Source organism: Rattus norvegicus, chromosome 12, assembly GCF_021556685.1.
Source record: "Rattus norvegicus strain SHRSP/BbbUtx chromosome 12, alternate assembly SHRSP_T2T, whole genome shotgun sequence".
NCBI classification, from domain to species: domain Eukaryota; kingdom Metazoa; phylum Chordata; class Mammalia; order Rodentia; family Muridae; genus Rattus; species Rattus norvegicus.
Window position 1 is genome coordinate 39,364,411 of NC_141545.1, and position 21,670 is coordinate 39,386,080.

The window sequence follows — 21,670 nt, forward strand, 5'->3', positions numbered from 1 at the left end:
GATTGAAGCGTCCTTGCTTGGGCCTTCCTACTCGTTTAACTTCTTTGGGTCTGTGGGGTGTATCATGGGTAATGTGTGCCTTTCGGCTAATATCCATTTATCAGTGAGTACATACCATGCCTGTCCTTTTGGGTCTAGATTACCTCACTCAGGATGGTATTTTCAAGTTCCATCCCATTTGCCTATAAAATTCATGATGTTCATGTTTTTAATAGCTGAATAGTATTCCATTGTGTAAATGAACCACATTTTCTATATCCATTCTTTGAGGCGACATCTGGGTTGTTTCCAGTTTCTGGCTATTACGAATAAGGCTGCTATGAACGTAGTGGAGCATGTGTCCTTGTGGTATGGTGGAGCGTCTTTTGCATATATGCTCAGGAACAGTATAGCTGAGTCTTCAGGTAGAACTATTTCCAATATTTTGAGAAACCGCCAGGTTGATTTTCAGATTGGTTCTACAAGTTTGCAATCCCAGCACCATTTTTTGAAGGTGCTTTCTTTCTTTTTGTCTGTTTTTTGTTTGTTAGTTTTTAAGGACTTATTTATTTTATGCATGTGAGTATACTGTCGCTGCCTTCAGATACAGCAGAATGGGGAATCCGATCCCTGGACAATTGTGAGCCACCATGCGGTTGCTGGGAATTGAACTCAGGACCTCTGGAAGAGCAGTCAGTGCTCTTAACCACTGAGCCATCTCTCCTGAAGGTGCTTTCTTTTTCCATTGTGTAGTATTGCCGTCTTTGTCAAAAAATCCTACCAGAGAACTCCTACAGCTGATAAACTTCAGCAAAGTGGCTGGATATAAAATTAACTCCAAGAAATCAGTAGTCTTCTCTATACAAATGACAAATGGGCAGAGAAAGAAACGAGGGAAACAACACCCTTCACAATAGCTACAACTGATATAAAATATCTTGGTATAACTAACAAAGCAAGTGAAAGATCTGAGTGACAAGAACTTCAAGTCCTTGAACAAGAAAGATAGCAGAAGATGGAAAGGCCTCCCATGCTCATGGGTCTGTAGAATTAACATAGTGAAAATGGACATCATACCGAAAGCAATTTACAGATTCAGTACAAAGTCTATCAAAATTCCAACACAACTTTTTACAGACCTTGAAAGAGCAATTCTCACCTTCATCTGGACAAACAAAAAACCCATAATTGCCAGAACAATCTGAACAATGAAGGAACTTCTGGAGGAATCACCATCTCTGACCTCAAGCTGTACTTCAGCGCAAGAGTGATAAAAACTGCATGGTGTTGGTAGAGAGAGTTAGGTTGATCAATGAAATCCAATAGAAGACCCAGAAATCAACTGACTTTTTAATCTTTCGTTAATGGAAAGACCTTTGGGGGTGGATCTATATTAAGCTGTGGTTTTCTGCTTTAGTTCTCTAGAATTATTTTACTGTAATCTTTGGTTGAGCTTTTGTTTCTGAGGTAGTCTTATTATGTAGCCCTGGTTAGCCCAGTACTTACTCTGTAGCTCAGGCTGGCCTCAAGCTTCCAGTGGTCCTCTTCCCTCTGCCTCCCTAATGCTAAGATTGCAGGAATGCACTGCTGGCACAGTGTGAGCTGGGTGACACGTTTACAGGAGAAGGCTTTAGCTTTTAGAATTCAGTTTCTCCTGATTTTAGTGTAATGTATATTAATAAGTGGCTCATAATTTCATAATGATGTCTGACAGAAAAATTAAGTTGTGATTTCTGACCTTCCTAAGCTGTAATTGTCAAAACACTTTCTCTAACTTTGTTGAGTAATCCTACTAGAATATAATGGATTCTTGTATTTTAAAAGAAAAGTTAGGGACTGGAGAGACGACACTGAGGGCACTCACTCCCTAATCCAGGGAACCAGCGTGCTCAGTGTCCATGTTAGCAGCAATCAATCCATCGTAACTCCAGCTTTGGGGGATCTGACACCCTCTTCTGAACTCTGGGAACTACACTCATGTACACAAGCTTCCACTCACAAACACACATATACCTGTAATTTATAAAAATGTTTAAAATTCTTTTTTAAAAAGTAAAGAAATTTTAGGGCTGGGCTGTGTCTCAGCAGCTAAAAACAATTGCCACAAAGTGTGAGTGCCCAAGCTTGAGCCCCCACGAGGGAAGGGAAGCACCAATTCCTAAGAGTCGTTTTCTGGCCTCTGACTTCCACATGTCAACCGTGACATACGTGCATACCTACTGTCACAACAAAAAGAAGTCAATGAATCTTGAAAAAGAAAGTTTAGTCAGATGTAGTAGTAGAGCTCTTCCAGCTCTTAGGAGATGGATGCTGGGAGGTCAGTTCAAGGTCATCCTTGGCTACACAGCCAGCTTGATACCAAGCCTGGGCTATGCAAGACCTTGTCTCAAACAAAAACATAAATCAAACCAGACAAAAGGAACCAAAGGTAAAAATGAATTTTTGAGAACAAGCAAAAGAAGAGGCATAAAGTTTGGGCTTCTTAAACCTTTTGTGGTTTGGCATGCAAGGCGCCAGGGTTGTGAGGGCGCTGATCATTCATGCTGTTCTAAGCAGGAGATAGTGTGAGCATGTGACCTGCAAAGGCCTGACCCCAGTGACCTTTCCCACCAGCTAGGCCCCTAAGGTCCCATAATCTTCCCAAACAGCACCAGTATCTCAGGATCCGATGTCAAAACACAGGAGCCCGAAGGGGACATTGCATTACACCATGACACATGGCTCGAATAGTCTCAGGAAGAAGTCATCTAGCCCTAGGTGACATTGTGGATTACTCATAGATGGCTTTCTAAGTTATTGTCATGTGTTTGGATTTTAACCTTTAGTCCATTGAGAATTTATTTTATTTTTGAGGCAAGGTCTACCTGTGTAGCCCTGGCTGACCTAGAACTTGCTTATTCTCCTGCTCCTTTATCCTGAGTGTTGGGATTAAAGGTGTATGGCATTATACCTGGCATAGATTTTAAAGATTGTGTGTGCGTGTGTGTGTGTGTGTGCGTGTGTGTGTGTGTGTGTGTGTGTGTGCATGTTCTGTGTGTGCTTGTGTGGTGTTCATTTGCCATGATATACATGGACGCTAGAGGACAATTTCCTGAAATTCTTTACTTCCTTCTTTATATGGATTCAAGGGATGAAACCGAGTCATTAGTCTTTTGGGGTAAGTGCTTTATCCACTGACTCATCTCCCTGGCCCCTGGAGATTTTTATATAATAAAACAATGCCACTGACTTTTATATATGTGCAATTCCTGCCATGAGAAAGAGATGAATTAGGGCACTTAAGCGCTTGGAGAGCAGGTTTCTGGGTATCTGGCCTCTGTAAGAATGAGAGTTGAGGACCAGGGGTGCAGCTTGGTGTACAGAGGTGCTTGTCACCAGATCTTATGATCTCATGGCTGAAGAAGAAAATCAACTTCCCAAAGTTGTCCTCTGACTTCTACACACACCACAGCATGTCTGTACACACACAAAATAAATAAGTGTAGTATGAATTATTTTTTAAATAATTACAAGAAAAAAGAATTTGGAATGTTCTGGAGGAGGAATCCATAGAACATAGTTGTGCATTGACTGATGAGACAAGAGAGCGATAGCTCAGAACACTGAGAGATCAGACCGTCATGATGATCTTCGCTTGTGATTTATGTGGACTTGAAGCAGAAGTTAGGTGGGCAATTGTAAATGTAGGCCTGGAGCTCGAACTCCTAGCCCAGAGTTACAGCATTGGAGCCAGCTCTTCCCCAATGGTGCTTCCAGGATTGATAGGCACTGAATGTCAGTAGGAGTGGGCGCAAGACGGAGCTCTCAGGGACCCTGCTTCCTTGTTGGGTAGTGGAGTTTGGCAAAGGAGCCAGTGAAACAGCCGCTGCAAGTGAGGGGTGAGGGGACTGAAGCAGCCACAGTCACTGAATGCTGCTGAGACAAGGGGAGGAAGGACTGAACCAGCCTGTTGATCTACAGTCAGGAGACTGCGTTGACTCAGGAGTGTGGAGAGTGAGAGATGTGTGTAGTGTACCGAAGACAGCCTACATGTCTAGCACCTGGAAGTGCATATGTGTGAGGTGCTTATTCAGTGTGTCACAGGCAAGGCTTGGCAGGTTGCAGCCTTTAGGCCGAAGCCTACCTACACCGTCATTTTTGATGGTGTGTAGGACCGAGGAATTTTTAGTGTTCTTGGCAGGGCCGGGGCCTGTGTGACTCAGTTGGTAAAGCTCTTGCTTTCCAAGCCCACGGACCTGAGTTTGAGCCCCAGAACTTAGGAAAATGCTAGGTGTGGGGCTGGAGAGATAGCTCAGCAGTTTAGAGCACTGGCTGCCTGCTCTTCCAGAGGACCTGGGTTCGATTCCAGCACCTACATGATGGCTCACAGCCAACTGTGAGTCCAGTTCTAGGGGATCTGATGCCATTTCTAGCCTCCAGGGACACCAGTCATGAGTGTGAAGCATAGACATACATGCAGGCAAAACATCTACACATATGAAATAGAACAATAAAAATAATAATACATTGAAAAATGTCCCAGCACTCAGGAGGCAGAGGCAGGCAGATCTCTGTGGCCAGTCGGTCTATAAAGAGAGTTCGGGACATCCAGGTCTATTACACAGAGAATGCTGGTCTCAGAACACCTAAAATACATACATACATACATACATACATACATACATACATACAAGTTAAAAACACCAGGTGAGGCTGGGCAGTGGTGACGCAGCACTTGGGAGGTAGAGGCAAGAGGATCTTTGTGTTTGAGGCCAGCCTGATCTACAGATGGAGTTTCAGGAGAGCTAGGCTCCCCCCTGCCCCAAAAGAAAAAGCCAGGTTTGATAGTTTTAATCCTAGCACTGGAAATTTGGAGATAGGAGGATCCCTGGTACTCACTGGCCATCAGTCTTGCCAGCAAAAGACTCTGTCTCAAAGGAGGTGGACAGTCTCTTCTGAGGATGACATCTGTGTTTTTGTCCCCTGGCATCCATGTGAATGAACACACATAAGAGATATTTGGGGCTGGACGTTTAACCCCAGCTCTCAGGAAGTAGAAACAGGTAAACTCCTGAATTCCAGATCAACCTGATCTGTACAGTGAGCTCCAGGCTAGCCAGGGCTAAAGGGCACTATTGTGTTGTTGTCTTGAGGAGGAAAGCACAGCAAGTTAATTCATTTGCATCGCCTTCCTGCTCTTGTGTGGCAACAGCAAAGCTGAGTAGTTCTTATTCTTTTGCCTTTTGTAGATAACGGATTAAAATGTCTCATCTGAACTGTCAGTTCGTAGTAATTTTAAGAGTAAAATAGAGAACAATAAACTAGTTAAGAAAGAGATTTTTTTTTTTCTTTTCAAAGTGCTGGTGACTGGGGCTGGCAAGATGGCTGAGTGGGTAAAGGCCCTTGCCACCAAGCCTGATCAAAATGAGTTTGATTCCAGGATCCACCTGGTGGAGGAGAAAATCGGCTCTCACAAGTTGGCTTCTGAATCCCACAAGTGTTCCGTGGCATGTGCATACTGCTCCCAATAAGTACAGACAGACATATGTGGACATAGCAGATGTCTAAAACAGAAATCCAGGAACATTTATCTGGGAAATAGTTACTAGAGTCTTTATATGTTGATTGTCCATTCATATTATAAGATAACCATGTGTCCTCTTAAGTCTATACCAAGTCAAGTTTCTGTGCTTTCTAGGTAAGCCCTAAGCAGTTCTTGTATGATCCATGAAGTAAGCTGTAAATATTAAAACAAAATCGGTAAAGTGCTGGTGATAGGACCCAGGGTCTGGAAAATGCTCGATAAACAGTGTTACTCGTGAACTACACCTTCCTGACCTTCAGTAGGAAGTAACTAACACCAGCTTCAGCACGTACAATAGTTCCGATCTTACAAATGCAGTCCAAGTCTTAAATCTGTGAGCGGGAATGCCGAGCACCAGTCGAGAACCTGGTTCGCTGTGAGCGGGGAACTACAGGGCTAAAGAGGCTCAGCTGGGCTGTAGCCGTTCATAGTGAGAGATCTCAGGGGCGTAGAACACAGTGAAGACCTTGGCCCAGTTTCAGTGCATTGAGCACTGCCTGTATTGTCTATACATGCTTGAAACCTTTAAAAGGAATGTATACATTTTTAACTGTGTGCGCGTGAATATGTCCTGGCCACTGCTTATGTGTGGAAGCCAGAGGACAACTTTCAGGAGTCCGTTCTCTTCCTACCATATGATTTCCAGGGTCAAACTCAGGTCTCAGGTTGATGGCAAACCCTCTTACCTACCAAGCCATCTCAAAGGCGTGTGTGTGTGTGTGTGCATGCCTGTGTGTGTGTGCGTGCGTGTGTGCTTGTGTGTGTGCTTGTGTGTGTGTGAGTGTGTGTGCATGTGTGCTTGTGTGAGTGTGTGTGTGTGTGTGCGTGCACCTCTGCCTGTGTGTGTGCCTGTGTGTGTGTGAGTGTGTGTGCATGTATGTGTGCCTGTGTGAGTGTGTGTGTGTGCGAGTGTGTGCATGTGTGCGTGCATGTGTGCCTGTGTGAGTGTGTGATTTGTTTTTTTTTGTTTTTTTTTGTTTTTTTGTTTTTTTTTTTTTCTTTTTTTCCGGAGCTGGGGACCGAACCCAGGGCCTTGCGCTTCCTAGGCAAGCGCTCTACCACTGAGCTAAATCCCCAACCCGTGATTTGTTTTAATGACAGCAAAAAGGCTGAATGTTTAGAATACAAAAGATGTGCCGTAACTCAGTACAGAGACAATTTTCTCCCCAGAAAAAGGAAAAACAGATGTGAAGCTGTACAGAAAAAGCAATGTAAACAGCTAATAGCAATGAAAAGAGGCTCGTTTTCCTAAGAAATCAGGAAAATGCCAGTTGAAATAATAGCATGTACCATTCCACCATCAGACAGGCCAGACTAGCTCGTTGTAAAGATTGACAAAGAAAGGAACTCACACATAGCAATGGCTACCTGCAGACGGCTGGTGCCTGTCTGGAGGACTTTGGCAGTAGGCAGAAGACTGAAGGTGATGGTACAGCCCAGATTTCCTAGCTGTGTTTTTAGACATTTGCTTTAGGTCAGGTCTCCCACGTGGTAATTGCAGCATTGTGCAACAGCATCCACCACCGCGAGACAGTCAGCAGAGTGCGTTCAGGCTGGAGAAGTGACTGCCAGCCCCGCACGCCAGCGTGGATAAACCATGAACACTGTGGAGGAGAAGCAGTAAGGGGTGTGGATAGCGTGCCCTTGTTTAACAAACGCGGCTGTACATATGTATACAATGGTATGTCTCACAATTAACAACAAATATGGCTAAGAGCTAAGCATCTGTTAAGACTCGGAGTAGGTAGGTGGGCGCTTGTTGTAGTATTCTCTGTAATTTTCTCAGAATGCTTGAAATCGTTCTTAATTTAAAAATTGAGGGAAAAGGGCTCTGCTCTGTCATTCAGTGGCAGAGCCCGGGTAGCAGTGAACAAGGCCCGGGGACAGCTCCAGGCTCACCTGGAAATCTCTTCTGAAAGAACCTAGCAGGTTAAATATGACATGAGCTGAGAGGGGGACGGCGTGTTCTCTTAGGGTTTGCCTCTTTGAAGTTAGACCTGAGGTTGTCTCCTGACTGAAGGCCATGGGGAAGAGCTGTTACCAAGTCAGAGCTTGCTGACCACGGGGAGGAATGACCAGGATGGAGTTTCTGAGTAGGCCCAGGCAGGTGACTGTTCCGCAAAGTCCAGCCACAGAGTACGGACAGGAAGTAAGGCCACTGCCGTCAGTCAGGCTTGAGGTTTTACATCCGGTCAGATAGTGAGAGTTGGAGTCAGGGTTGTGAATAGTTGAGGTGGCGGCTGTGCATCCCAGGGTGGACAGAGCAACTGGAGGAGCTGGGATTGACTGGTGAGCTTCGAGATCCTTGGGCTTGCTAGCTGCTTGCTGGGATGGTGCTGGGCGGCAGCAGGAACAAAGGTGAGGGAGGAATTGGGTGTTTAGTTTCCTCTGATTATAGCAGAGTCTAGTTGTATCCTTGGAGGTAGATGACTTTGAGGACAGTCACTGGGTCTAGAGGTCAATGATAGCTCCGGAAGTTGCCTAGTGTGGTGGTGACAGCAGGCCTGGAGATGAGATAGGTTTGCGCTGGTTAGTTTTGTCAACTCGATGCGAACTGGAGTCATCTGGGAAGGGGGAGCTTCAACTGAAAAATACCTCTCTCAGATCGTCCTGTGGGCAAGTGTGCAGGGCATTTTCTGATTGGCTTTCATGTGAGAGGACCCAGCCTACTTTGGGCAGTGCCACCCCTGTGCAGTAGACCTGGGGTGTAGTATACAGGAAGTTGGCTATGCTGGAGCCTGGAGAGCAAGCCAGTAAGCAGCACTCCTCCATGATCTCTGCTCTGTTTCCGGCCTCCAGGTTGCTGCTCGAGTTCCTACCCTGTCTAAGTAGATCCATGTCTTCTGCACCCTGGATGCTCGGGCTTAAGGCATGGCCTACCGCAGCCTGCACTGGTTCAGTGTGTAGTCTAGGGCGGGTTGACTAGATGTAAACCTTGACAAACTGAGTTTTTAACATTATCACTACTTACATTTTATTTATTATTTAAGTAATATCAACCTTGGGGGAGCGAGGTTTTAAAAAAAATTGTTTGCGTTTTACTTATTGTCATCACGTGCGTGCGTGTGTGCATGTGTGTGTGTATATATGAAGGTCAGAAGACAACTCTCGAGAGTCTGTTCCCCTTCCCACCATATGCGTCCTGGGGATTGAACTCCATATAGGGACAGAAGAGTAGCCCTATGTAGCCCTGTGTGCTGGTGTCGTAGCCGCTCTGAGAAGTCGAGTAGCAGCATGTACTTGGGACTGTGATATGGGAGGATGCAGATAGTGTTTGCAGGGAATGGGAAGGCAGCCATGCTTTATCTACTTACTCTGAGCTAGTAGAGAGAGGGGACTAAATGTGCTGGAATGCAGGTAGGAGGCTGTGCAGAGCCTCGAGTACCGACTCTTCTTTGTCTTAGGGGAATGTTCAGAAGTTCATTTCAATCTTAAAATAGCCAATGCACCTTTAATTCCAGCATTTGGGAGCCAGAGTTTAAGACCAGCCTGGTCTAAATAGCAAATTCTGTGACAACCAGGGCTGCCACAGAGAAACTGTCTGGAAATCCCTTTTCCCCTTAAAAAGCAAACAAACAAAAAACACATAACAACCAACACAGCCCCTTAAAATAGAATTCCTTTTTAAAGTGTGGGTTGTCCATACATGGTTTCTAAGTCACTGTGCAAATGTGTAAATCAAACTTGGAGACGGGTTGTTTTGATATTAATATTTGGTCTAAATTGAAGTGCAAGGGGCTAGTTAGATGGCTTTGTGGTTAAGAGCACTGGCTGCTCTTCCAGAAGACCAGGGTTCAAATGCCAGCCCCCACAAGGAGCTCATAGTTCTCAGTAACTCCAATCCTAGGAAATTTGATATCCTCTTCTGGCCGTGTTGGGTACCACACACACATATGGTACACAGACAAAACGTTCACCCACTTCTCATCTATATGAATTTTCTTTAAACTGAAGTGCAAGCCTTGTGATGCCATGGAATGTTTCTTATCTCTCCAGCACACTAGCCACCTCGGATGTCAGCAGGAGGAAGTGGCTGATCCCGGGAGCAGAGTACTCCATCTTCACTGGGCAGCCTCTGGACAGCAGGGACAAGCAGACAGACAGACAGCTGCAGGAAACCGGTGTTCCTGGGTGAGATAAGGGCGGGGGTCAGCCGAGGAATGCTTGTGTAGAGATGCAGCTGTCTTGGGTAGGGGAAATAGTCAAAAGTAGGCTGTGGAAGGGGGCGGGGTCAGGGACGGGAGTGGGAGCGGGGGTTTGGGGAGCAGAGATAAGAAGCAGTTCCTGTCTGGGGTTTTCTGCCTTCTCTTTGAAGTTGGACCCAAGGTTCTTTCTGGATTGTGAAAACCAGGGTGGAGGGCTGGTGGAGAGTGGACAGGGTGTGAATCAGCTGTCTTGCAGAGGTGGGGATTGCTAATTTTGGAAAGGGGGTGTCCACTCAAGATAGCACTGATGAGTAGCCGCAGTTGGGAGACTGTTCCCGCAAAGCTCAGCTGTGAGAGTGTAGACAGAATGCCTTCGTTACACACTCGGTCTTTTGCTTTTCTCCCCCATGGGCTGGCATTCCAGCAGGCGCCACCACATCCCCTTGTTGATCTTTTACTGTCTTATCTTTTAGAGCATAATTTCTGTGGTTTAGTTTTGCTTTGTTCGCATCGTAAGCTCTCTTAGCAGTGGATCCATCTTCTTGGGCCCGAGAGGCCAATGCTTTAGGATATTTTCCCTCCGTAGGCTTTGCAGTGCTTCTCTGCCTGAGCTCAGGGGCAAGTGCAGACTTGTTAAGGACAACAGGATCATCCTCTCACTCTTGGGGTAGCCTGAGCAAGCTCAGCAGTGTACTCTGGATTCCATATGGATAGAAATGTTCATGTATGCTAGCTTGTTTAAAGGACTGGCTTGCTGTGTTCGGGGTCATTTTTTTTTTTTTCTTTTTTTCGGAGCTGGGGACCGAACCCAGGGCCTTGTGCTTGCTAGGCAAGTGCTCTACCACTGAGCTAAATCCCCAACCCCTGGGGTCAGTTTTAATGACTTGTATTATAATAGCATCCATATGGAGGTAAACGGAACTCTCCTGTTATTTCCTGACTGTCCTAGTAAACTTAGCATGCTTTGCTCTAACTAACAAATATAGACTTAAATGTTTATGGATTTCTCCAATTTGGGTGCCAGCGTGGCAAAGGTCTTGGAGAGGACCTTCCTCCTTCCTGGCTGTTTGACATGGCCTGTTCGTGGTGTGACCAGACAGAGTGCCCTGTGCGGGGACCTCCTGAGACCAGATATTTTTTATTTTTGAGGCAAGTCTTGCTGTGTATTCAAGGTTGGCCTGGAACTCTTGACCATCCTCCTGCTTCAGCCTCCCGAATACTGGGTTTACAACCATGTGTGCACCGCCAAGGCTGTCCTCCTCCTCCTTCTATACGGACCTTCAGTCCCGTCATAGGGCTTCTCTCTCATGGCCTGTCTAATCTCCATTCTTGTTAAGGCTCCAACTCCAAATGCTTGCAGCTAAGTGAGGCTGTTATCTGGGCGTTATGGGGTAGGGGCGTGCAAACGTTAAGCCCGCAGGAGTTACAATTGTAGCTACTGTTTTAGATACCATTCTCCTCCAGAAAAGGACTCTTCACTTGGAAAGTCACCAGCAAGCTTATTGATTAAAAAGAAGAGGGACGCACCAGACACTCCACCAATCATTAAGGCTTTAAAGGAACTTGATGAAGAAAGACTGTTTAAAAATTGGGGGACACAGACAGAGAAAGAGGACTCCTCAAGTAGTAAGTATTTCCTTTTTAATTTTAAGACTGATTTTATTTTACGTCCATGAGTGTTTGCCTGCCCGTGTGAATGTGCACCGCATGCACACCTGGTGCGCATGGGACTTCCTGGAGCCGGGGTTGTGAATGCTTGTGAGCCGCTCTGTGGGTGCCGAGAGCTGGAGCCAAGCCTCTGCAAGAGTGGTAAGTAGAATGCTTTTCGTCTTCTTCTTCTTTTTTTTTTTTTTTTTGGTTCTTTTTTTCGGAGCTGGGGACCGAACCCAGGGCCTTGCGCTTCCTAGGTAAGTGCTCTACCACTGAGCTAAATCCCCAGCCCCGCTTTTCGTCTTCTTAGAAAGGAAGGGAAAGGTATCTGCTCTCCTCTTTGATTTATATTATGTCCTTTGATATTAGATTTTCATCCAAGCATGGCACTGTATGCCTTTAATCCCAGCACTTTCGAGGCAGAGGCAGGAGTTGGAGGCCAGCCTAGCTTACTTAGTATGTGCCATGTCCGTCAGAGCGACACAGTGAAAACCTGCCTCAAAAAATAAGACTCTCAGATAACGAAATGAAGTCCTTATTTATGACACTGTTCCAGCCCCGTTTCATAGGTAACTGACCCATAACAATAATTTGTCATTGTCCTAGCATAGCACGTACCTTTTATATAAAGCAAAGCAAGCTGCGTATCATATTCTGGTTATTAAAGAGGCCTACACTGCGATGGCTCAGTGGTTAACAGTGCTTGCTCTTGCAGAGGACCTGAGTTCAGTTCCCAGCACCTACGTGGTAGCTTCCAACCGTCTGCTAACTCTAGTTCCAGGGATGTGAGGTCTCTAACCTCTGTAGGCACCTGCAGTCATGTGCACATACCTGTATGCTGACATACACACCTACATATGATGATGATGATAATAATGATGATGATGATGATGATAATAATAATAATGATAGTAATAATAATGTCTTCATGAGCTGGGCGCACAGGCATGTAATCCAGTTCTATGTGGTATATAGGAGGATTGATGTCACACCCTGCCTGGACTACTGAGTAAGCGTCTCTATCTGTCTTACTTGCACATATTGAGAAATGCTGGCAGTCATTTATAGTAATAAAACGAGGAGTTTAATGGGCAGTGGGAGTACATGCCTATTTTCCCAGCACTTGGAGGCTGAGGTAACAAAACCCACAGTGTCTAAAATTATACAAAAACAGAAAAGTTTTTTTCTCTTTTCCTTTTTTTGTGTGTGATTACTGAGCCATCTATAGAGAGGAAGAAGACTATCTTTCAAGGTGTGCTTTTCCCAACATGTCTAGGACAGTAGTACTCTCTGTCTCCTCCCTCTATCTTTATCTCTGTCCTCCATGCCTCTTCCTACGTGAGACAAGGTCTCATGGAGCCCAGACTAGCCTGGAACTCATTAAGTTGCTGAGGGTAACCTTGATTTCTGATCTCTTTCCTCCACCTCCCCAGCGCTGGGCTTAGCTTCCATGCCTGGCTTTTTTGCTCTCTCTACAGAGTGGCTCTATGCTCACTTCTCAGACCTACCAGGCACACCCTGAGATCTGTGGTGCCGTGTCCCACAGCAGCATCTTCTAGTAAACACATTAGGAGTCTGCTTCCTAAAAATAAACCCTGCAAGCACTCACCTTGAATGCCAGTTGCAGCAGGAAGCCAGGATGATAAACTCCTTCTCAAGCATCTTATGGTCATACGCAGTGCATTTGCAAATTACGACTGCAGCCTGCATAGCAGTGCTTCGAGCAGAGCACTCGCTCTGTGGAGGACCTTGCGCCGTGACAATTGTGAAAAGCAGATGGCGGAAACCAGGTTTGGCTTATTATTTTGTGTGTTTGTCTGATGCAGAATTAGTGAATCCTCGGCAGACTGAACCTTCAGTCAATACAGGCCGTTCCCCAGAGAAATGTGCCCAGCAGAGACCAAAGAGACAGAGTTCAGCTTCACAGAGGTCATCGTCTCTCCCACCTTCCAATCGGAAAGCCAACACTCCAAGTAAGAGATGTGTGCCTTGGGCTAGGGAGAGTGACTTTTCCCGGGTACTTTTACTGTTTCACTGCGCTGTCAGCCTCACAGAGTACGCTGAGCATGGATGGGGTCCCCGAGCAGGGCCAGAGAGTGAAATTGTCTGGGAGCACAGATACTGCAAACCTAACCTGTGCCAGGCCTGGAGTAGAGGGCTGCCATCCCAGCTTCCTAAGGGTTAAGGTTATGCCAGGCCTGGAGTAGAGGGCTGCCATCCCAGCTTCCTAAGGGTTAAGGTTATGCCAGGCCTGGAGTAGAGGGCTGCCATCCCAGCTACCTAAGGGTTAAGGTTATGCCAGGCCTGGAGTAGAGGGCTGCCATCCCAGCTACCTAAGGGTTAAGGTTATGCCAGGCCTGGAGTAGAGACCGCCATCCCAGCTACCTAAGGGTTAAGGTTATGCTAGTCCTGGAATAGAGGGCTGCCATTCCAGCTACCTAAGGGTTAAGGTTCAAGGTCTACCTGAGCTACCAAGCGAATTCAAGGTTAGCCTTCAGCGTGGCAAGCCCTTGTCTTCAAATAAAAAGTTAAAAGGGCTTGGGCTGTAGCCCAGTGGTGGAGCCCTGGCCTAGCACAGATAGGGTCCTTAGTATCGTAAGAAAAAGAAGTTGGTTCAGAAAAGCCAAAAGCTTTTGTGAGTTTAACGTCCATAGCTGTTTTCACTAATTGAGACAGTTTACGGAGGTCAGAGAAGATTCCTTTTTACATCTCTTCCCTCTACCTGCGTCTGTAGCTTTTCCTCCCCACAGTTCCCGGCTTGCTCTAAAGCCTAAGCGTTGACTTTCCTGTCCGCAGTGTCTATGCTCCCACTGCTCAGGGAATCCTGTCTTTCCTGTGTTCCAGGAACAATCTCTCCTGCGCTGGCCTTTCTCTCCGATTTCCACTCGACTTCTAAAATCTTGAAAAACCAGTTTTGAGGCAGAGTGCTGAGCCTATAGTCTGGCATGCTAAAACATCGGCAGGGGTTGCCTCTAGACATTAGAATTATGGGCTGTTTTATTTTTTATTTTTTATTTTTTTTTTTGGTTCTTTTTTTTCGGAGCTGGGGACCGAACCCAGGGCCTTGCGCTTCCTAGGTAAGCGCTCTACCACTGAGCTAAATCCCCAACCCCAAGGCTGTTTTATTTTTATTTTGTGTCCTCTGCAACACTGTCAAGTTTTGCTATGGAATTTCATTATTTGTAAAATGAGTTCTGCCAACATAACACAGATGGAAATGACATTGCTTCTCTGCTTTCTTCTTTAGCAAAAAGAGAGATTATGTTGACGCCAGTGACCGTGGCTTATAGTCCTAAGCGGTCCCCTAAAGAAAATTTGTCCCCAGGATTTAGTCATCTCCTTAGCAAAAATGAAAACAGTCCAGTTCGGTAAGTTCTGTAAAGTTGTGGGACTAAAAATACATTTTAAAAACATTTTATTGAGTGTGTGTGTGTGTGTGTGTGTGTGTGTGTGTGTGTGTGTGTGTGTGTGTGTGCGCGCATGCGTGTACACATGCTGGTGTGTGCTTGTGTAAGCGTGTGTGCCATGGTGAGTTTGTGCACAACAGAGGACAACTTGTAGAGCTGGTGCTCTCCTTCCCCATGTGGGTTTTGGGGATTGAACTCAGGACATCAAGTTTAGGGTCAGGTGCCTTTGTCTGTGAACCGTCTTCCTGACCCCCGTGATTCTGAGCCATCAGTGTGGCTCTAGCTGTTGCCGATTGCTCAGTTGTCAGTGGGGCCCTGTGGCTTTAGGTCCACGACGTGAGTGTCATATGGAAAATCAGGTATTTTAATGTGTGACAATCGTGTTTAACGTGGAAACTTGCTCTTGCTAGATCTTGAGGGCCGCCTCAGCACCTCAGCAGAGTTAGATGTAGAAGAGGCTCTATGTGTGCCGGAGGAGGAGTGTGATACAGGGACATTTTGGTGCCCGATAGTGTGAGGGTGGCAGGCGTCTGTCTCTAGACGCAGGGTATCCACTCCTGAAGGAGGCCAGCCGTGAGTGATGAACTGGGAAGGACTTGACCACTGGAGTCTAGATGCAGGGACCTAAGCATGGTGAACCTCACTTTGACCCTCTGAGCAAGTTGGGCACTCCTGCCTGCCCTGCCTATTCCGGAAGCTTGTCATGGAGGTCGGAGGGTGCACAGCAGCCAGTGCCTTAAGTTTCTGAGGTAGAAATAGAACCTTGTGTCAGGAAAGCCAGAGTCAGTGTGAGCTTTGGCAGTCATATGACGAGCTTTGAGTGTAGCTGTGAGTTCACTGGGGAACCAGCTCAGCTCTCTAGAGGGATAGGAAAACTCACCTCACATTTTTCTCACGAGTAACTTGCTTCATTCACTAGATTTGATATCCTTTTGGATGATTTAGATACTGTTCCTGTGTCCACGTTACAACAAACCAGTCCACGGAAGCAGCTCCAGTTTCTTGATGACATGGAAGGTATCTTTCCTAAAAATTGATAGTTACAGCTAGAGGCATTTGTTTCCCAAAATCCTGGTGTCTTTGTAAGGCTCTGAAGATGTCTCTACCTGAGCCTTGGTCGCTATGCCTGCTGTGCGGGTGCTCACGGGCAGGTTGGGAAGCCGAGGCATGAGGCGCTGATCGTCATCGCCAGGACAGTACTGCCCAGCTCCCCCTTTGCACTGGCGCTAAGATAAACTTAAAAGCTGTATGAAGTCACTTCATGTAATGATATTAAATGTATCAGGGTTTAGGGCATGTCTCCAAGTGTGATAAGTCATTGTTTTTAAACTTTCCTAAACTGAATTATATTTACATAAAGTTTGTTTGAAATCATTAAGAGAACTTTTGAAAATTATTCAGCAGAGGGTAAGCCTTTCAGAGTTCCTGAGTGATAAAGTACAGAGTTCATGTTCTTCACTTCGGGGTGGTGGTTCACGTCTTTCATACCAGCTCTCGTGGCAGCAGCAGGAGAATTACTATGACTTCAAGGCCATTTTGGGCTACTTAATGAGTGCCAGGGTAACCTAGATCAGTGTGAGACGCTGTTTCAAGGAACCAGGAGGGAAGAAAGAAGAAAGAAGAGAAGCTTCTCCGTTTGTTGTGGTTTAGGCCATAGAGCAGTTCCTTTCAGGGAGTGCGGTCAAGCTGGATAGTTAATGTATAATCAGTCCTATTAGAAAAACTAATAAGAAACATAAGACATTTCTTCTCTTCTCTTCTCTTCTCTTCTCTTCTCTTCTCTTCTCTTTTCTTTTCTTTTCTTTTCTTTTCTTTTCAGAAAAAACCAGTGATGACCCTGTTAATCCTAGCTCTTGTCCTGAACACTCAGCAAATGGCTTGAAGAAAGTGTCCACGAAACAAGCCTGGGAGAAGAGTAAATCACTTAGCCTTGAGCAGTGCAAGCCGGCATCAGCAGCATCACAGGATAACGATTTTGAATATACCGCAAAGATTAGGACCCTAGCTGAAACGGAGCGGTTTTTTGATGAACTTACAAAAGAAAAAGACCAGGTAAAACAAACCATTGTATTTAAAAATACTTAAAACATTGTTTTTCTGAACCTAATGCGTCTGTCTAGGGAATAGTCGGAAGGTAATGGCTAAGCTAGGCATGGTGTGGTATGTGCTTGTGTCTCAGCTCTTGAGAGGCTGACGCAGAAAGATCACAAGTCACAAGTCAGCTCGGGCTATATGGTGAGACCTGTCTCTAAAAGTAACAGCAAACCAAACACAGAAACATAAGCCACTTGCAGAAAAAAAGTAAAAAACAAGAATGCCCCAGTCACCCACTGTTCTACTGCTGTGAAGAGACACCATGACTAAGGCAGCTCTTATAAAAGAAAGCATTCAATTGGGGCTGGCTCATGGGTTCAGACCATTATTGTCCTGGCACGGAGCATGGTGGCATCATGTTGACGTGGTGCTGGAATAGTAGCTAAGAGTTCTACATCAAGATCTGCAGGCAGCAAGGAGAGCTGCTCTGGTCTTGGCTTGGGCTTTGTTTGTTTGTTTGTTTGTTTAAAAAAAGATTTATTTATTTATTTTTTTTTGGTTCTTTTTTTTTTTTTCGGAGCTGGGGACCGAACCCAGGGCCTTGCGCTTCCTAGGCAAGCGCTCTACCACTGAGCTAAATCCCCAACCCCAAAAGATTTATTTCTTTTATGTGTATGAGTGCTCTGTCTGCAGGTACACTTGTGTGCCAGAAGAGGGCATCAGAGTTGTGAACCCACCCCAGTAACACTTCCTCCATCAAGGCCACACCTCCTAATCCCTGATGACTAAGCATTCATATATGTGCGCCTATGGGGGCCATTCTTATTCAAACCACCACAAAGGATATCATTGTGTCAGACCTATCATGGGGAATTTGCCTTGTGTATTTAGTACTGTGGAGTGAGTATCAGACTGCACTACAAGTGTCCTTAAGCCACACGATGGAGGCAACTTAAGTCAAAAAGGACAAGAAAATGCTAAGCTGAAATCTTTTTTTTCCTTTCTGTCTCAGAAAGCTCACTGCCAGTAATTAGAATTCTTTGGTTTTTATTTGAACAATTTCTCTTGTTGACAGATCGAGGCAGCACTAAGCCGAATGCCATCTCCTGGAGGAAGAATCACTTTACAAACAAGACTAAATCAGGTGAGACCACTTACAGTGAGCTGCATGAGAGGGCGGAGTGAGCCAGTACTCCAGGCAGAGTCTTACAGCATGGCCCACTGTGTTCGTTACTTTTCTAGTGTGGTGATACAGCACCACGACCAGTGCAGCTTACAGAAGGGATCTTTTATTTTGGCTTACAGCTCCAGAGGGTGAGAGTCTTGTGAAGGCAAAGTGAAAGATAGGTAGCTGAAATAGCAGCTGAGAGCTCATATCTTGACACCAAACAGGAAATAAAGAGTACAGTAGGGATAGCAGGAAGCATTCACAGTTTTGTGCCCCCACCTCCAATGAGGCCACACCTCCTCCAACAAGGCCACACCTCCTCCAACAAGGCCACACCTCCTCCAACAAGGCCACACCTCCTCCAACAAGGCCACACCTCCTCCAGCAAGGCCACACCTCCTCCAACAAGGCCACACCTCCTCCAACAAGGCCACACCTCCTAATCCTTTCCAAACAGTTCCACCAATAGGTGACCAAGTATTCAAATGTATGTGCCTATGAGAACTGTCTTATTCACACCAGCACAGCTACTAATGTGCCAATCAAAGCTGCTACCCTGTGCAGTCAGTATTTGATAGTTTTAGTTATTCCATAGCTACCTTTGCTGTCAGGAATAAAATTAATTTTTGACTTAAGACGTAAAATAGTATTTGTTCATGGTAGCAAATAGCATACCTTTGTTGTTTGTTTAGTAAGGTACTAGTAACAAAGCCCAGGGCCTTGGGCTTGCTAGGGAGTTCTCCTCAGCCCAACAGAAACCTGTGACAGATTTTACATTGCTCAGTAAGAGCTGCCTCCTTGTCTGATTGCTTGTCTTTCTCCACCACCATCTGTCAATGACTTCTGACCCTCTCCATCTATAAGCCCTGAAAACAGTTGTGCTTCACAAACGGAATGACTGTCGTGATTGGAAAGGCAGCTAGAGAGATGTGATTCCATACTCAGGAGCAGATGGTCGGTTTATGTGATGATTTGCCTGTGTGTTTATATGTGCACTGTATAAATGCTTGGTGTCTGTGGAGGTCAGCTCAATTCCCAGCACGCACATGGCATTGCTCTTAACCCCCGAGCCATCTCTAGCTAATGGAATTGCTTGTGAGAGCTTGTTTGGAGGTTCTGATGGGAAACTTCGCCACTCATACAGACTTGATAGAAGCCTGGCCTACTCTATTTGGGGAAGGTTGTCCTCTTTGTTACAGCTTCGGAAGGACTGCACATGGAGTGGTCGGGGAGGAAAGGGGACACATGCCTACCCAGCCAGATCATCCTCACATCCATGAAAGTTAATTTTTAAAATTGATTTTATTTATTGTTATGTGTGTGTGTGATGCTAGGGGGCATTCACATTCCATGATTCATATATAGATGTCGTTTGTGGTGCTGCTTGTCTCTTTCCTCCTCCTCGTTGATCCCAGGGATCAAACTCAGGCTATGAGGGTTGATGGTAAGTAATCTTACCTGCTGAGCCCTCTCACCATCATTTTATTGAATAATTTATAAAATTCAACATAGGAAATTCACGGTACTTTTCTAGGAAAGCAGAGGGGCAGAGGAAATGTGGGGCTATTTCAATCCTAGCTCATTATGAAATCCTTAGTATGTTTCCCATAATGAACATCATTGCTCTGTTCTTACAAGACTTCTGCGAGGTGTTAGAGTCTCTTCAAGTATGTCATATCTCACTAAGAAAGTAAGTGGCATCGAGAAAGGGATGGAGGATGTGGGTAAGGGAGAGAGGGTAGAGCTGGGCCCGGGGAGAAGTGTGCAGCCTCATCCTAGAGCAGGGCCGTGGCAGTTACTGTGTGGTGCATAGGCCATGCCTTTACCCCCAGCACCACTGATGAAGACACTCAGCCTGCTCTTCAGAATCACACCCCGAAGCGGGGAGGGTTGCTCACCACTTGTCATCCCTGCGCTCAGCAGGCCGAGGCAGCAGGATCCTCTTAGGAAGCCACCCTAGGCTGTTCACCCTGTCTCAAAAAAATAAGATGGGTTGGAGACACAGCGGTTGGGATTTGTCTACCGTGTGAATCCCATCCCAACCCTCCCCACCCCCAAGTAACTGGATATGGTGATGCACACACGTAGTCCATAGAGAGGTGGAGGCAGGAACCGAAGTTCAAGAACAGCAGCAACCACACATTGAATTCAAGGTCAGCATGGTCTACTTTAGACTTGTCCTTATTTTTGTTGTCGTTGTTGTTATATATTTTTAATTAGTTAGTTTTGTTTTTCCAGACAGGGTTTCTTTGTGTGGCCCAGGCTGTCCTAGAACTCACTCTGTAGAACAGGCTGGCCTTGAACTCACAGAGATCTGTCTGCCTTTGCCCCAGGACTAATGGTGTGTGACCACGCCTGGCTTCATTCTTTTTAAAAATTATTTCATGTCTGTGGGTGTTCTCCTGCATGTATATCTGTGCCCTACATGTGTGCCTGGTGCTCAAGGAGGCCAGAAGAGGGCACAGATCCCTGGAACTGGAGTTACAGCCTGTTGTGAGCCAACATGTGGGTGCTGGGAATCAAACTTGGGTCCTCTGCAAGAGCAGGAAGTCCTCTTGACTGCTGAGCCCTCTCTCCATCCCTACAGAGACTTCTGTTAATAAAAAGAGAGAAATGGAAAATAACCTGCTAACGTAATATTTTTTTTCTCCCTAATTACATTAGTAGGTTTAGTTTTAGTTTCTTTGAGGTACGGTCCTAGGCTGGCTTTGAATTCCTCAGCGTCCTGCCTCTGTTTCACTAGCTCTGAGTCTCTAAGAAGCATGTACATCACTTGCCCAATTATCAGGTGTTTTATTGTGTTTTTCAGAACAATTCCTAGAATGTAGACAGTGCAAGTACTAATCACCACAGACTTTCTGGAATGAAGAAATTTGCCTTTCTTTGAACCAAAGTGCTTTTTTCCCCTGTCTGCCAGTGATTGCAAAGGCAGTATTTATAGCTACTGCAAAGAGAAGACATGTACTGCAGCCTTATTTATAGTGTCCAAAATTAGAAGCGACCTAAACTTCCATGGAAAGATTCCTGGTTAAATGTGTGACTTGCAAAGGAATATTGTACATTAATTTAGGAAGATGTTGTCAGAAGACACTTTATAACATGCCAAGGAAGTTCAAAGGAAACAGTATTTGAAACCTTCCACACTAGGTTTTTCCTTCTAAAAAGGATGTGCATATATGCCAGAGAAACAGGGAAGAAGACGGTGGTCCTTCTCTTTGGTCACCTGTGTTTTACAGCAGACATTCGATTGTCTTGTTAAAATTGTTAAACACAGCAAGCTTTATTTCAGGATACCTTGAGTCCATATGAAATATGTTATCTAGAAGGGTAAATATATAGTCCAGGGGTCATTAGCTGCATTTCCTCCTCATTAATTAGTTGTTGAATCCTTTTTCCTGAAGTCTCCGATAACTTTTTAAAGGAACTTTTGTCAGGTTACTTGGGATGCGTGTCATGACTACAGCCACATCCAGTGCTCACGCTTCTCTGGTGATTGGTGAAGAGCACCTTTAGGCTCTGCACGTACGGTCTCAGATCGTTACCCCTCTCATGGCCACACTGCTGTGCAGAATTCCCATATGGCAAGAATGCCAGTCAGATAGAGGATACTTAAATTGCCCTGCTTATTTGGAAGGGCTGAGAAGCCAATCCATTGTTCAGTTTGAGAAGAATGATGGCCAGGCAGTGGTGGCTCATGACTTTTATCCCACCATTCTGGAGGCAG

The 21,670-nt window shown here is 45.6% G+C and overlaps 1 protein-coding gene across 13 annotated transcripts in view; it reads left to right on the plus strand.

The window, feature by feature from the left end:
* Window positions 1-21,670, plus strand: part of Mphosph9 (M-phase phosphoprotein 9) — a 70,545-nt gene that overhangs the window by 44,308 nt on the left and 4,567 nt on the right. For 8 of the 13 annotated variants that reach the window (XR_015633925.1, XM_087578023.1, XM_087578025.1 and 5 more), the window contains 7 exon segments: window positions 9,539-9,673; window positions 11,135-11,313; window positions 13,164-13,310; window positions 14,585-14,705; window positions 15,664-15,761; window positions 16,564-16,796; window positions 17,854-17,922. Coding sequence is in view for 7 of the 13 variants with exons in the window: in XM_087578023.1 (XP_087434149.1) it covers window positions 9,539-9,673; window positions 11,135-11,313; window positions 13,164-13,310; window positions 14,585-14,705; window positions 15,664-15,761; window positions 16,564-16,796; window positions 17,854-17,922 (982 nt within the window). In the remaining 6 variants the exon portion in view is untranslated. 13 annotated transcript variants of the gene reach the window in all.